General features: G+C 39.3%; 1 protein-coding gene and 1 long non-coding RNA gene across 2 annotated transcripts in view; one reads left to right on the forward strand and one right to left on the reverse strand.

Annotated features, from left to right (window-relative positions):
• Positions 1-16,706, reverse strand: part of LOC116311256 (glutamyl aminopeptidase) — a 43,548-nt gene that overhangs the window by 21,178 nt on the left and 5,664 nt on the right. The window contains exons 5-10 of the mRNA XM_031728313.2: positions 14,494-14,648; positions 5,907-6,020; positions 5,677-5,811; positions 5,343-5,408; positions 5,154-5,219; positions 1,805-1,965 (exon numbers count right to left, since the gene is read on the reverse strand). Coding sequence (XP_031584173.2) covers positions 1,805-1,965; positions 5,154-5,219; positions 5,343-5,408; positions 5,677-5,811; positions 5,907-6,020; positions 14,494-14,648 — 697 coding nt within the window. The remainder of the gene's footprint in view (positions 1-1,804; positions 1,966-5,153; positions 5,220-5,342; positions 5,409-5,676; positions 5,812-5,906; positions 6,021-14,493; positions 14,649-16,706) is intronic.
• Positions 10,252-10,689, forward strand: LOC120435051. The gene is made up of 2 exons (XR_005609488.1): positions 10,252-10,376; positions 10,458-10,689. It is a non-coding gene; the product is annotated as an uncharacterized LOC120435051 (long non-coding RNA).

A 16,706-nucleotide genomic window follows, 5' to 3' on the forward strand; every position in this document is an offset into this window, starting at 1 on the left:
CTAACTTTTGTGCCGGTGCGCCCATGGCAAAAAGTTAGTCTAGAGCCCTGCTTTAAGGTGTGGTGGATAAATACAGCAAAATAAAATGATAGGACCAAGACAAAAACTGTGGTATTTTGTAAATATAACAATAAACATGAATTCACTGTGCAACTGTGTAACTTTATTAGCAGCGTCCTCCTGAGATGCTCCAACAACATTGAGAGTAACATCCTCCTCTCTGCCCCTTAATGCTTAATCTCTGGTCGCTATGGTAACGCGTAAATATTCCTTTCAAAATAAGACACACAACTACAACACCGGAAAAGACCCAGGGAAACAGAGTTGATGATAAAAACCCTGAAAACCCTAAATTTCACACCCGAGCCTCAACTCTTGCGGCCCAGTACCAAATGACTCACGGACCGGTACCGGTCCGTAGGCCGGGGATTCAGGACCACTGATTTGGTGGACTTGGAAGGCTACATGACTGCTTATCAAAATATCAGAAGATTGTTAAAGCTGCAAAATCTGGATTTCTCTCCAGTGTAATTTCTACCAACAGTCACAAGCTCCAAGTTCTTTTTAATATTTTTAATTCTGTGAGTAACCCCTGCTCCACTGTCACTGGAAGCTTCCTTTGCACTTTGTGAAAACTTTTTGAAACATTTCATTGAAGAAATCTCAGCTTTAACGTCCCCACATTCACAGACAGTGTTAGATCTAGATCTTCTAAGTGCTCTGCTGTTTGACCCTGTGACTTTTTCTGCCTTTTCTGCCTTAAATTATGTAATCGATTACTTAAGACTTTCTAATTCCCCTCCGGATATTCTTCCTTCTCGCCTTTTCAAGGAAGCTCTTCACGTTATTGGGCCAGGATTTTATTTTTATTAAATGCTTCCTTCATTCAAACATGCTGTTGTGCACCCATTTTTTTTTTAAAAGGGAAAATCTTGATCCAAATGTTCTAACTACAGGCCAATTTCTAAACTTTCTTTTATGTCCAAAATTTTTGAAAAAGTTGTTTTTAAGCAACAAAAAATGAAAGAAGGTCCTGTACAACTTATTATAGTTTGAAGCTTTGGGGAAATTGTTGAACTTTTTGTATTACTTTTTGGGTGATGATGCTAAAAGAAATCAAAGCCATCTCTAACTGTCATGAATCACTGTGTGACTAACAGGATCAGGACCCAACATACAGTACATGACTCAGGAGATGGAATGTAAACTCAAAAAACAGTTTTAACGCTGATGTTTTCCAGAAACACAAAATACAAATAATGACAGAGCTGGAGCCAGTAACGAAGTCAGTTGGATGATAGGAAAAAACATGGCACAGTAGAGCACACAGCACTGAGGGCAAGAGGAAAACTGAGGTATAAATACACATAAGCTAATGGCTACCTTAGTAACCTGCAGATCACGAGAAACTAAAAATAACAACTAAAACTCTCAAGAATAAAATCCACAAAGAGCCAAAAAATAGATAAGACAATAGACAAAATTAAACTACAACCACCACTAAACAAACTGCAACTAAATACTAACTAGAACGAGGACAAATACTGAGACACAAATGACAAACTAAATATGTTCGAGGCCACAATGAGGGTGATAGATGTAAGGTAATATGAGGAATTTGACAAAAAAAAAAAAAAAAAACCCAAATGTAAGTCATTCTCAAAATGCAAACGAAACGTTCACTCAAATCCCACAAAGAACAAAGAAATGATAAAACACAAATGCTGGGTCAATGACCCAAGGACCATGACAGCAAGCATCAACAAGGTGGTCGCTGTCATGGTAATTTTTTTCTTTCTCATACCCAAGATCTGAAGGAGGCTGGCTAGTATCAGCTTTAGGGTCCAAGAGGAAACGCTTTTGGCTCAGTCTGGCATCCGTATCTGAGACAGACAGGTCCAGCACAGGATAACCCATCTGTTTGGTCCATGTATCCATGACGTCTGCAATCGGCAACTCACCCGCCTGGGTGCAGAGAGGGTAAATTAGCTATATGCTAAGAAAAATGTAAATACTTTTCAAATACACTTGAATGCTCTTAGATTAAGATATTTATAATAAATCAATATTAATGTCTCTGTGTTAAGTAAATATCCGAGGTTGAGATGCTGGTAGTTTGGCTCAGGTCAAAACTACTGTCTGCCGCCAGTGGTAATCCTCAGCCTTCTGGTAGATGCAGTTAGTAGAAGCTATGGCATAATTTTGAAATCCTGCGTCACATTATTCTCAAGTTATTGCATTCACAAGGCATTCAGAAAACCTGACCTTTGATCTTGACCTTGAGGTTGAGGTCTATGAGAATTGAACTCATTTGGGATCTTTAGTAGATGCACCTAACAGTATCAGTTTCAAAATCATGTGTCTCTTCCTTCTTGAATTATCATGTTAGCAAGATATTCAGAAAACTTGAAATCTGACCTTGACCTTGAGGTCAAGGTCCCTGAGATTTTTAGTAGATGCACTTATGAATTTCAAAATCCTTGTTCTCGAGTTATCACACAAACTTGGCTGTCCATGCTGCCCACCCAACAGGTTAACAATTATACCCCGTCAGCCATTTACTATGGAATCCCGTTTCCACCAGTTAGAAAAAAAAAAGGATCCATAACTCAAAATTTCGAGTTATTTTCTAGAAATTTCAAGTAATTTTCTTGAAATTTCGACTTATTAACTCGAAATTTTGAGAAAAGTAACTCGAAATTTCGAGTTAGCACTGCCAATCAGTAGTCTGTGAATGACGTCATTTCCTTGTTACCCGGAACCTGAAGCCCTCAGGTACAAATGCTACAGCTAAGCTACCAGTATTACATCCATTCATGAATGCACAGATTGCTGAGTATTTTCAGCGTGGCTTCAAAAATGATGAAGTCCTTGTGTTATTAGCTGAATCACATGGCGTTACTATCAGCAAACGTACTCGCGAAAGCGCTAATTTGTTGCGATCCGGTTTTGAGTGCGCGTTACTCTGCGCCATATGCTTCCGGGTAACAAGAAAGTGACCTCATTCACGTAGATTGCTGATTGGCAGAGCCAACTCGAAATTTCGACTTATTACCTCGAAATTTTGAGAAAAGTAACTCGAAATTTCGAGTTATGTTTCTCGAAATTTCGATTTAATAAGTCAAAATTTCGAGTTAATAAGTCAAAATTTCAAGTTATGGATACTTGTTTTGGTTTTTTTAGTGGCGGAAACGGGCTTCCATAATTTACGGCTAAGGGGTATAATATATATATAATATATAATGATCTACAAAAAATACAAATTACACTATTTCATTATTTATTTAACAAAGATTAAGCCAAACTGCAGAAGCAAAGTGTGGGGGAAAAAATACTCAGTGACTGCTTACATAGGAATTCAGAGGGTAAGGAGTAACTAGCTGCTGCTAATTAAATGCAGTAGACTAACTGATCGTCAGCAAGTGTGAGCATCTTTATCAAAACTAGAGGTGGGCAAATCAATCCAAATGTCAGCAGTATAGATACCAACACTGGTATCAGTATCGGATTGATACTAACGCAACTGGAATGATACTTTGTTTCTATACTCAAAGTCCAGTATGTATCCCATTGTCTATCCATCCATACATTATCTTCTGCAATTCTACAAACACAGGTTGCCAGTCTGTGGCAAAGCTAACACAGAGAGACAGCAAATCATTCCACTCACATTCACACATGTGGGCCATTTTATAATCACTTTTATAATTTAGAGTTCTTTATAGCCTATAGCACATTTAAACAACAGAAACTGAGCTAAAGTCCTTTAAAGGCACATTTCCATTCCAGGTCTCTAAAAAAAACACAGTATCAATATATAAAAAACACTGTTAACTAATTATTGTGGGTAGTTAAATTCACTCTTGTGTTGGTGTTCATTAAAATGTGTTTAGAATTTGGCAAATGTACAGTGCTTCAACTCATAAATCATGACACACTGTTTACCCCTACATAAGCTCACTTTATATGTTACAAGTATCAGTATTGGTATTGGCACTACTGCTCTCAATTTACCTGGTATCAGATCAATACGAAAATTTGCAGTATCTAATCACACTAATCAAAACGAGATTTTGGTAATGTATCTGAAGTACTTGGGCATGTATTAACATAGCGCCAATGAGGAAGATTATCATCAATGATCGAGAAGAAGCAATTGTTTTGATCCACCAGTCTGGGAAGGGTTAACGGGCCATTTCCAAACATTCTGAAGAACATCATTCTACAGTAAGAAAGATTAATCTAACTTGGAAAACATTCAGCAATGGATGCCAACTGAAACTGCAAAATAAATAAATAAATACAATTCTGGAGTCAAATGTAACATCAGCTGTCTGACAGCAAAGCTTGGCCAAAATTGGTTGATGTAGCAGGGCAAAGATTCAGAGCACACCAATAAACCCACAATAAAAGAATCAAGGTGCTAAACTGGCGCAAGTAAAGTCCAAACCTCAACCTGACTGAAATGCTGTGGTGAGACCTTTAGAGGGCTATGCATCAATGAATGCCTGCAAATCTCAGTGAACTGAAGCAACGTTGTAAACAAAAGTGCCCAAATTCCTCCACAATGAGACACCAATGAAGTTATACCGAAAACAGTTCAGTGGTTATGTGGACTTTTGTATCATTGGGCGTAATTAATTTTTAACACAGGACTTCTGCAGTTTGGCTTCATTTCTGTTACATAAATAATGACTGCGTTGTTTTGTAGTTTCATGACTATAACTCCACCATCTGGTGGAGGCTATAGCTACTTTGACAGGTATGACACAGTCCAATGCTTCACCTCCACTAACTGGAGTCACTGAACTAAACCTTTCTGTCATGTTTGTACACTGTTGGTGCCTTTTAGAGTATTAAATGGAACAAGAAGTAATGTTTGCTGTGTTGTTCAGTGTTTGTGTTTAAGAGGTTTGTGCTGCTTCAAAATGAGCAATAGAATGAGTCCATCTTAAATATAAAGTCTGTGGTTTTAACAGTCCAGCAGCTCGATGTTTTTAGGGATTTCAGTTGCTTGAAGAAATTTCCTGAAATGTTAATATGATTAAGAAAATAACCCTAAATATTTCCTTTTTCTTTTAGCAATTGTGTATTTTTCTTAGTCTTAACACTAGCACAGATTGAAGGGCAAGGCTACTTAGGTCCAAACATACACTGGCAAGAGATGCCCAGAAGTCGCTCGTTTTGGCATTTTTGAAGTAGAAGTCTTTCAAATATTTCTGTTGAAAGAGGAAAAGACTTGATTACTCAGCTGCTGGGAGATTTGAAATTATAATTAATGTTAATCAAAAGAGCAACATCAATTTTTTAAATAGTAAAAGAGCTGTGAGTCTATGACTTACTCGACAACCATCTCTGAACTTGTCTCTGCCCATCCAGTCCTCCAGCATCCTGAGAATGGATGCTCCCTGGAAAAAAGTTGAACAATTTTCATTACAAGGTAAATGGACTGATATCCATAGAGCAATTTTAATGTACTGTTGACAACTCACAGGACTTTTATAGTGCAATCTACATCCACCCATTCAAATATAATATCCAGTATTTATTCTGTTCATCTTAAGTGCTTAATCTTTCACACAAAGTCACAAGTGATACATGTTGGATCTTGTTTGCATGTAGTGTAACAGTATGGTTAACTTTTACTGTCTGAGGGCTTACAGAGAGATCTCATACCTTGCTGTATGAGATGGCATCAAACACAGAGGTGATTTCAGCTGGGGTTGACACATCTACAATGATCGGATGAGAGGACAGCAGAGCGTCATCCACCATGACAGGAAGCACATCACTGATGATCATGATGTCTCGCTGTAAGACCACAGCAACACAGGTACTGAGAACTTCCAGGTGACTGGCACTAATAGCTCGGTGGATCTTTAATGTGCATTTAAAGCAGAACTCACCATGCCCCAGGTTGGTTCCGCTAATTCCACACCGATGTACTCAAAGAAGCTGGCAAAGCCCTCATTGAGCCACAGGTCATCCCACCAATCCATAGTTACAATATTCCCAAACCACTGAAAAAAATACAACTGACATGAGTCCACACAAGATAAGAAATTTGCAAGTGCAATGATTTAAAAAATTCAAATAAAATAAGATATATATTTAATCTAAACTAAGGCATAAAAACATGTAGCTTTATTCTGTGTTTCTGTCAGGCTTTCTGACATTAACAGGAGACAAAAAGACTTCCCACAGCTTTCTGAAGTCTTGTCTTCATGTAAAGTTTTTGTGGTGCTGAAAACAAGACGTTATGATGGTGCAGATGTTTCTTAATATTAATAATAATTCAGTGTCCAACCTAACAACCCTCAGGTCGGTGGCTCAGAGTTTTACATGTACACTTTATTGATTTGTGAAAAAGCTTTTATTAATGCAATTTAAATAACACAACATTTTAAATTATTTAACTTCCAATCTGAAAAATGTTACAAAGCCTTGAAATACCACGCACCCCTTTAGACTCCTCCCTGTTTGCTGCAGGTATCGCTTCCATGTAAAATATGACGGCTGCCATCAGCCTGCAGCAAACTATATAATTTAAACATGTATCAGACTAAGTTAAGAGTTCATATTTATTTTAATACTTCTGGAGGCTTACTGCAGACGCTTCTCTGTGTAAACGAAACGACAGGCAGTGGATCGGGCATTTACAATGTTCGCTTTTCTTCGCTTCGGAGTTTTTTGATAAGCTGCTTTGATGAAGGACTCACAATTTTTTCACAGTGAATGGTTTAATGGTGATTAGAGGAACAACGCTGCTGTTTTGAACTCTAGAAACAATTATTCTTTCACTCAACCTGAGCTCACCATATCGGTGACGGCTCCGCCTCTTTGCTCGTGGCGGTGTGTAAACAGACTCCGGCTCCACGTTAAACTGTGCCAGTAACGTCGTCACTGCTGTCATTTTTTGTTTTGTTAAACTGGAGGCTTTATGGTCTAAATGTAGTCAGACTTTCACACACTGCTCCTAATTATGTTTTAATTGTTTGGATGCTGATTAAGCATTCACACTATTGAGTTCCTGTTTCTCTTTATTCTTTATACTTTATTGTGTGGATGCTTGAGATCCTGTTTCTCTTTGTTGTGTGGATGCCTCAAAGGCATCCACACTATTGAGTTCCTGTTTCTCTTTATTCTTTAAACTTTATTCTTCTAGTTGCTCCGTATTTCGCCGTTTAACTACTCCCTCAGTTTTCAGCCGATTTTCTCCGTTCAAACTCTAAATTGTTCTGCTCTATCTGCTAATGACTGCTATGACTTTTGGTGTTTATTACTATTATACTTTTTAAAATATTACACTTTTTTCCATTTTTTTGTCCCATTGAAATGAATGGAAAACTTCCACAATTCTGCTAAAACTTGCTTGTTTTTGAAACTTAACTACTTCCTCATACTTTCACCTAGAAACTCCATTCAAACTTTAAAATGTTCTCAAGATATTGGGCTATTACTGTATGATTCAGCTTTTTCAGATCTTCTACCGTTTTAATCTTATCCCTCTTTAAGTTTTCAGTTGCAAAATTGTGATTTTTCAGAAAATACATGCGTTGCTATGGTTGCTATGCAATTAACTCAGAGTGAGCACTGGTCCGTTCTGAATTTTCTCTTCATGTCTGAACACCTTCTACTCGCTCAATTTCCACTCAACCCCCACAAATTATACATCAAAACGTAGGTATTTTTGCTGGCTTTCAGAAATTGTCACTATCATTGTTGTGGGAGTTACAGATTTTTTGCAAATCTCCTCAGAGCAACACAAAGTCTGAAAACTCTCCATAGAAAGTCAATGGAGAGTTCAAAATCAGCGCTGGATTTCTCTAATGAGAGGCATTTTCAAATTGTCATGTCTCCTTAACGAAACAAAGTTGAGACATGAGGCTTGTGCCAATATATCTTCAGACACTCCTGATGCTCACAATTCAAGAATTTTTATCTCACCTATTACCGTTTGGCCATGAATTACATTTGTTTGAGGGTAGGAAATTTGTCCCTCGCTCAGATTTCTTCAGATTTCAAACTCTGGAAATGAGGCACTTTTTTCTCTCGTCATATCTTTTTGATGGATTTCCACAGAGACCTGAAAATTTCCATGACTGTTCACCAAAGCCTGCTGTATTTTACGGTGAAAGAATGATATCAATGCTCCATATAGATTTAGAGTTACAAAACGTTGTTTGAGGCAAGTCAAGGCAGTTTTTGCTTCGCCTCTACTCAGTTATGGTGCATTACAAGTCAAATATCTTCAATAATTCATATTTTAATGATAAATTGTCAACACTTGAAGATTTCCCCATCTCTTCTGAACAAAACGGTGTAAGAATGACCATTCTAGCCCCTACGGTTAGGAAATTATGGCCATTTGTTTGAGGGGAATCCTCACTATGAGAAATAGACTCCAAAAATCCTGTCTCTCTCTGTGCTGCATATGTGTAAAAACACACACGCAGCACACACCTGTTTTGGCGGGAAAAAGTACACAACCTCTCTGATTGGTAGATTCAAATTGAGCAGTCCAGGCTGCTTGACTTACCTAGAAACTTACAAGAAAAACTAATAACAGCCCCTGTTCACTTGCTTCTCTCTCCCTGTGTGTGTGTGTGTGTGTGTGTGTGTGTGTGTGTGTGTGTGTGTGTGTGTGAGAGAGAGAGAGAGAGAGAGAGAGAGAGAGAGTGACAGAAAGAGAGAGAGAGAGAGAGTGACAGAAAGAGAGAGAGAGAGTGAGAAAGCCTTTTTATGGGATGATCTCATTGTAAGATTCAAATTCAACATATTTAGACTGGTTGACTGAATTGGATCTTGTGTGTGTCTCTCTCTGTGCATGTGTGTTTCCATATTGTGTCCATATTTGTGATTGTGTGGTTGTTATATTTTTTTTGCCGATTTTTTTTCATTGAACAAGTATATTTGAGGGACCCTTAGCATGTTCATCATTTTTTCAGCTGTCCATTTTGCTTTTCCAATTTTTCTATTTAAGTTTTTACTATTTTGCTAAATCATACAATTTCTGCTATTTTATAAGATTTGTGCTAAATATAGTATTTCTGCTAAAACATAGTATTTCTACCAAATATATTATTTCTGATTAATTATAGTTTTTCTACCAAATCATAGTACAGTATTTCTGCTTTTTATAGGATTTGTGCTTAATATAGTATTTCTGCTTAATTATAGTATTTCTGCCATTTTATAGTATTTGTGCTAAAACATAGTATTTCTACTAAATGTAGTATTTATGCTTAATCATAGTATTTCTATATATTTCTGCCAGGTCCCCAGGGAGTCAATCCTCTGTGAGGACTGTAATATTAAAATTTACATATCAGCGCCTTCATGGCTTCCCAACCAGCCAATCATATCTGAGGGCTGGGACATTAAAATTTGCATATTGGTGCCTTCATGGCTTCTAAGCCAACCAATCATCTATGTCATATATCTCTAATAATTCATATTTTTATTTTAAATAGTCAACACTTAAGGATTCCCCCATCTCTTCTGAACAAAACGGTCGAATGACCGTTCTAGCCCCTACGGTTAGGAAATTATGGCCATTTGTTTGAAGGGAATCCTCATTATGAGAAATAGACCGCAAAAAGCCGGTCTCTCTCTGTGCTTCGTGTGTGTAAAATGCTTCACTTGGTGGACCTGTTTTGGCGGGAAACCAGCATCCTCTCTGACTGGTGGATTCAAATTGATCAGGTCCAGGCTGTTTGACTGACCTAGAAACATACAGGAAACACTGTATGTACAGCCCCTGTTTGTTCACTTGCTGCTACTGCTGGTGTGTGTGTGTGTGTGTGTGTGTGTGTGTGTGTGTGTGTGTGTGTGTGTGTGTGTGTGTGTGTGTGTGAGAGAGAGAGAGAGAGAGAGAGAGAGAGACCCAGTTTTGGCAGCATCTCATTGTAGGATTCAAATTGAATATATTCAGGCTGGTCGACTGGCATCGATCCTGTGTGTGTGTGTGTGTGTGTGTGTGTGTGTGTGTGTGTGTGTGTGTGTGTCTGTGCATGTCTGTTTACATATGTGTCCATATTTGTAATTGTGTGTATCTGCTTGCTCTTCTTTCTTGTTTTTTTTTTTCTGCCAATTTTTCACAGTTGAACAAGTAGTGTCATGGTCCCCGCACCTCGCCAGCTGACATCATGTCAGGCGCTATGTTTTGCTTTATTTATTCTCCTCTCTCGCCTCTGCTCTCTCTTTCTCTCTCGTCCTCTCCCACTCTCTTTTTCTCCTGCCGGGGCGGAGCTCAGTATGCGCTCCCACCCCTGGCCCACGCACCTGGGGATAATCAGCACACCAGCCGCTGATTACGAGTCCTACTTAAGATGGTGGATCTGCTCTACTCGTCGCTGGATCGTTCAGCCATCAGCGTCAGTCGTCCTGCTCTCTGCAAGTTGTGTTCGTGAGTACGCCTGCACCTGGAGACTAACTGTTTCTCTGTCTGTGTATAGATTTCCTCCGGACCCGTTCCCTGTGCACTGTGACTAAGCGTGAGCAAGAGTGGTAGTGGGAAGAAGAGGAGTTGTTTGTGTTCGCGAGAGCTGTGTGGAAATCTTCCCTCCCTGGACTCCTGCCCCTTTCACTCCCGGACCCTGGAACCCCGACCCCTTTTCCCCAGACACCGTTGTGTATATATATTTCACTGTGGAGGACACTGTAAATGAATTCACTTTTGGTTTGAAGGAACTTTTGGTTTGAAGGAACTTGTGGTCTGCGCCTGAGTCTGCTTCGCTAGCCCTGACAAGTAGTTTTGTAACCTAATCATGTTGAGCTTCCAAGCCAACCAATCATCTATGTCATATATCTCTAATAATTCATATTTTTATTTTAAATTGTCAACACTTAAGGATTCCCCCATCTCTTCTGAACAAAACGTTCTAAGAATGACAGTTGTAGCCCCTACAGTTAGGAAATTATGGTCATTTGCTTGAGGGGAATCCTCAATATGAGAAATGGACTGCAAAAATCCTGTTTCTCTGTGCTGCGTGTGTAAAAGCCTGCACTTGGTGCACCAGTTTTGGCGGGGAAAAGCACGCAGCCTCTCTGATTGGTGGATTCAAACTGAGAAGCTCACAGCTGTTTGACTGACCTAGAAACATGCTGTTAACAGCCCCTGTTCACTTGGTACTGCTGCTGTGTGTTTGTGTGTGCGTGTGTGCGTGTGTGTGAGAGAGAGAGAGAGAGAGAGAGAGAGAAAGAGAGAGAGAGAGAAAGACCCTTTTAAGAGCAGCATCTCATTGTTGGTTAAAAATACATATTCCGACTGGTTGACTGGCATAGACCCTGTGTGTGTGTCTCTCTCTGTACATTTGTGTATCCATATTTGATTTTGTGTGTATCTGTTGGCTGTTCTTTCTTGTTTTTGTTTTTCTAAATTTATTTTTATTTCTTTTTTTTCACAGGTGAACAACAATTACATTTGAGGCAACTTAACTGTTCCGGTTTTTTTTCAGCTTGTCATTTTACTTTTCCAATATTTTCACTTAAGTTATTACTATTCTGCTCAATCATAGTATTTGTTCTAAATCATTGTTATTAAGGTATATTGTAGTATTTCTGCTAAATAGTAAGTAAGTAAGTAAAGTTTATTTATATAGCACCTTTCACAGACATATGTCACAAAGTGCTTTACAAGGTAAAAACATAATACAGTCATAAAATACACCATAAAAACCCTGGTCTAATTAAAAGCTTTTTGAAATAAAAATGTCTTTAGCTGCTTTTTAAAGGTCTCCACTGAGTCCAAACCCCGTAGAAATGGGGGAAGTGCATTCCACAATCTGGGTGCAACAGCTTGGAAGGATCGGTCCCCTCGGGTTTTAAAACGAGTGTGGGGGACCACTAAAAGGTTTTGGTTTGCTGACCTCAGGTTACGAGTTGAGGTATGTGTATGAATCAGACAAGTAAACAGGCTGTTACAGTAGTCAAGTCTTGTAGAGATAAAAGCATGTATTATCATCTCGAGTTCACTTGTTGACACGATGGATCTAAGTTTAGAAATGTTCCTCAAGTGAAAAAAGCAGGTTCTTACTGTCTGATTTAAATGTCCCTCCAAAGAAAAAGCTTCATCAAAAATAACACCCAGGTTTCTAAGGTTATGTTTCTGTGAGGAACCTAAGTCACCCAGTCGCCGTTTAATATCAGGTATTGCACTGCCTGGTGCAATAATCAAAGTCTCTGTTTTGGCCGGGTTTAGCTGTAAGCAATTATTGTTCAACCATTGTTTAATGTTGGTTAATGTTGGTTAAATCATAGTATTTCTACTATATTATATTTTTCTTTCTAAATATAGCATTTCTGCTATATAATGGTATTTCTGCTATGTTATAATATTTGTGCTAAACCAGAGTATTTGTGCTGAAACATAGTATTTATTTAAAATTACAATATTCATAGTACATCACAGTGTCTCTGGTAGATCAGTATTTCTGCTATGTTGTACTATTTTTCTAAATCATACTATTTCTGTAATGTTTAAGTATTTTGGGCTAAATATATTCTTTCTGTTATCTACCATTTGTCCTAAATTCTTGTATTTTTGAGAAGTTATCATGTTTCTGGTTAGTTACAATAATATAATAATATAAGTTCTGCTATGTTATTGTATTTCTGCCAAGTATTATGTTTCTTCTAAGATATTGGAGTTCTGCTAAGTAATTAAATTTTAGCAAAGTTCCTTTGCTTCTGCAAAGTTTTTACAATTTCTGCAACTTTTCAGCTTTTTCAGCTAGTTTTAGCAGACAGCTTCAGCTTTAAAGCATCCACACAGCATTTTCGCAGGAAATGCAAATTTTTCTAGTTGCAGGTCTGTTTTAAGTCGCAAATGTGGGTAAGGCACTTGCGTTGACGCTGTTTAACGCAAGAGCGAGCAATATAGCCGTATGGTAAACGAAGCATCAAAGCAAAGAATTTGTGTGGAGGATTTTTTGGAATCTGCTTATTCGAATTACTCGATGAATCGTTGCAGCCCTAAACCTATGGCACACAGAGCAAATGTCAACAACTAAGCGAGAGGGGCTGTTATTGTGTGTGTATATGGATGATAGCAAACACTGAAATACATTTCTTGCACGCAGAAATGAATTTTGTTCGCTCAAATTAAACTTTTCTTCACTCAAAATAATTTTCTCTTTAAAATGCAACATTTGCCCTTGCAAATTTTTTAATGTGCACTCAGAATAGAGGCACAAAAATAACACCATATAAACCTAATACAGACCTGTAAATAACAAATAGTGCACAGTTGTCTTCAGTATTCCAACACAGCAGTGCACTACCCTGTAAAAGCTTTATTGTTCAAAAGAAGAGGGTTTTGTAAACAACTTAACTGCAATTTGAAATGAAAAACGCATTCATTCCTGTCAATTTCATCAGTTAGTAAAATGTTGTGTTCAAACATCTTATCATCCATCACTGTAAACTAGCTGATATGTTGCAATGAATGGTGTACATCATCACATTACACCTCTGGACTCTCAAATGAGTTTTTGCGCTTGCAACTGCTGAATTATTCTGTGCCTAGAAATATATACTCCCAGTTATTAAATGAAACTGGTTTTTAAAATGCTAGTCCTCTGTATGTGACCTACTGAAGTGGCCTGAACTAACCAAAGAACAAGTCACAATCAAAGTAAACAAGTAAAAATGGACAGACTGGCACTTTTGTACTTTACTTAAGTTCTTTATACTACATGCCTCATTCAGCCATTCATAAAAACACTTTTTTCTATCCTTTATATTTAACATTTCCATTCTAATGAATGCATCGGAAAGCAACTCAGGGTTCCTTATCTTGCCCAAGGATCAGATTGAAGCAGCCAGGGACTGAACAACCTTCCAATGCAAAGGAGCTGCTCTACCTCCTGAGCTACAGCAACCCCAAAGCTTACAGAAACTGGTATTCCCAGTTTTCTCTCATCCAAGAAAACTCGGTTCAAGCAAGAGTGGCTCCATGATGGAGCTACTGTTTTATGCTTGTTCCTCTTAGCCGCATAAAATTTAAATTAAGATGAATGACTACTGATGTTTAATACTGATGTTATAGAACTCTACCAAAACAGTCTAAAAATTCAAACAATGTTTACCATAGCAGAAGAAAAAGACACATGATCCACTCTGTTATTAACCATAAAATGAAATCCCCACTGAGCGGTCTGACCTTGCCCTACGGAGCTTCACTATGTCAGTTTATGACCCGAATTAATGTTGGACTCTGTCGTTTTCTCTGGTTCCCTTCCCAATCAGACCAGGAGTGAGATTTTAGCCACACATTCTCCTTAATTTCTTGCTCAATAAAACTGACTTGAATTAAACTGAATTGTATCATAAAGTTGGCATTTCAGTGGTACATAATTAATTCTAAAATGTTTCTTTTAATCACTGCATTCAAGCACAAAATATAAAGTGTGCAATTTAGCAAAGTGGAATAAAGCATTTTTAGGAAAAAGGTTTATTTCTCTATAAAAGCAAAATATATCAAAACATTACCTGGTGAACCAGTTCATGTGCGATGACACTGGCAACTCGCTGCTTGTTGTAAGAGGATGACTGGTTTTCATCATAAAGCAAGTTGGTTTCCCTGTAGGTGATAAGACCCCAGTTCTCCATGGCACCAGTACCAAAGTCAGGAATGGCTATCTCATCTGGAGTCAAACAGCAGAGAGGTACAAATCACCACACACACGCACGCATGATTACCTTCGATGACCACTGGGACCACTGTTACCTTCACCTTCCATATCTTCTCCAGCTTCTCGTGTTCCTCTTTCCTGATGTTGCTGTCATCGCTACATCTATCACTACAGCCGTCTTCTTCTGTTTGTCTACCAGCACTATGTCCAGTTGGTTAGCCACCACCATTTTGTCCGTCTGTATCTGAAAGTCCCACAGGATCTTAGCTCGGTCATTCTTGACCACCCTTGGGGTCGTCTCCCATTTCGACCTCAGGACTTCCAGGCCATACTCAGCACAGATGTTTCTGTACACTATGCCGGCCACTTGGTTATGGCGTTCCATGTATGTCTGCCTGCTGGCATCTTGCACCCTGCTGTTATGTGCTGGATTGTCTCAGGGGCATCTTTACACAGCCTGCACCTGGGGTCTTGCCTCGTGTGATGGACCCCAGCCTCTATGGATCTTGTGCTTAGAGCCTGTTCCTGTGCTGCCATGGTTAGTAACTCTGTGCTGTCTTTCAGTCCAGCTTTGTCCAGCCACTGGTAGGATTTCTGGATGTCAGGTACTTCATCTATCTGCCTTCCATGATGGTTCCTCCTCTTCCTCCTCCTTCTTGGGTTTCTGCTGCCTGAGTACAGCCTCGGGGTGCTGGACTTGAAGTGAAACCCTCCATGCATGGTCAGGAGCTTCCTGGTCTTGATGTCAGTGGCTTCCATCTCCTTCTTTGGCCAACTTATTATCCCAGTAGGGAATCCGATCATGGGCGCCCTGCCTGTGATCAGGTACCCTGCTGGGATAATAACAAGTACATAAGAAAAATGGCCACAAACGACCACATGCTCAGTGGATACCTCAGGCAGCAGGAACCCAAGAAAGAGCAAGAAGAGGAACCATCATGGAAGGACAGGCCCCTGCACGGTATGTACCACTATCGAATAGAGGAAGTGGCTGACATCCAGAAATCACACCAGTGGCTGGACAAAGCTGGACTGAAAGACAGCACAGAGGCACTTATCATGGCAGCACAGGAACAAGCTCTGAGCACAAGATCCATAGAGACATAGTAGTATACATAGTATACAGAAACATCTGTGCCGAGTATGGACTGGAAGTCTTCAGGTCAAAATGGGAGACGCTCCCAAGGGTGGTGAAGAATGACCGAGCTAAGATCCTGTGGGACTTCCAGATACAAACGGACAAAATGGTGGTGGACAAACGGAAGGAGACGGCCGTAGTGATAGAAGTAGCAATACCGGGTCCGGATGACAGCAACATCAGGAAAAAAGGAACACAAGAAGCTACAGAAGTACCAAGGGCTCAGAGAAGAGCTCAAGAAGATGTGGAGGGTGAAGGTCCCAGTGGTCCCAGTGGTAATCGGAGCACTCGGTGCAGTGACCCCCAAGCTAGGCGAGTGGCTTCAACAGATTCCAGAAGCAACATCCGAGATGTTGTAAAGACCTCCCGCAGGGGCAAGAGCGGGATTTGTATTTCAAAAAAAATTAAAAAAAACACAGAGAGACAGAGTTAAAACAAATTATAAAAAAATCTCCCTCTCTCCCACTGGAGGCTGTTATGTGTGTGTTTTTCCTCAAACTCAGACCTCTATATGCCCCATGTTTCATCCTGGATTGTGGCTTTGATGCTCACTAATTCTCACCCTTCCTCTTTCCACATGGAGCCTTAGGGTGTTAAGCTTCAAGTGGGATGCTCTGTCCATAGCATGGAGTTTTCGTGTCTTGCCATCAGTGGCATCTATCTCCTCCTGTTGCCATATTATTATTCCATCTGAGTTTCTGATAAAAGTCTCACAGCTCTTGCCAGTAGGCTAAAGAGATATAGCAAGGAAGCATTAGCCAACAGAGTAAAATACCTGTTCTCCAAAGATCCATTCAAGGTATACTCTCAACTACAAGGGAAGAATAGTATGAGGGCTGACTCATCCAGAGCTCAAACAGAACAATTCTGTAAGAATATCCCCAAAAACAGACGGCAACACACGACACCAACACCAAGTGGCTAGTGGACAG

Source organism: Oreochromis aureus, linkage group 19 (genome assembly GCF_013358895.1).
Source record: "Oreochromis aureus strain Israel breed Guangdong linkage group 19, ZZ_aureus, whole genome shotgun sequence".
Lineage (NCBI taxonomy): Eukaryota > Metazoa > Chordata > Actinopteri > Cichliformes > Cichlidae > Oreochromis > Oreochromis aureus.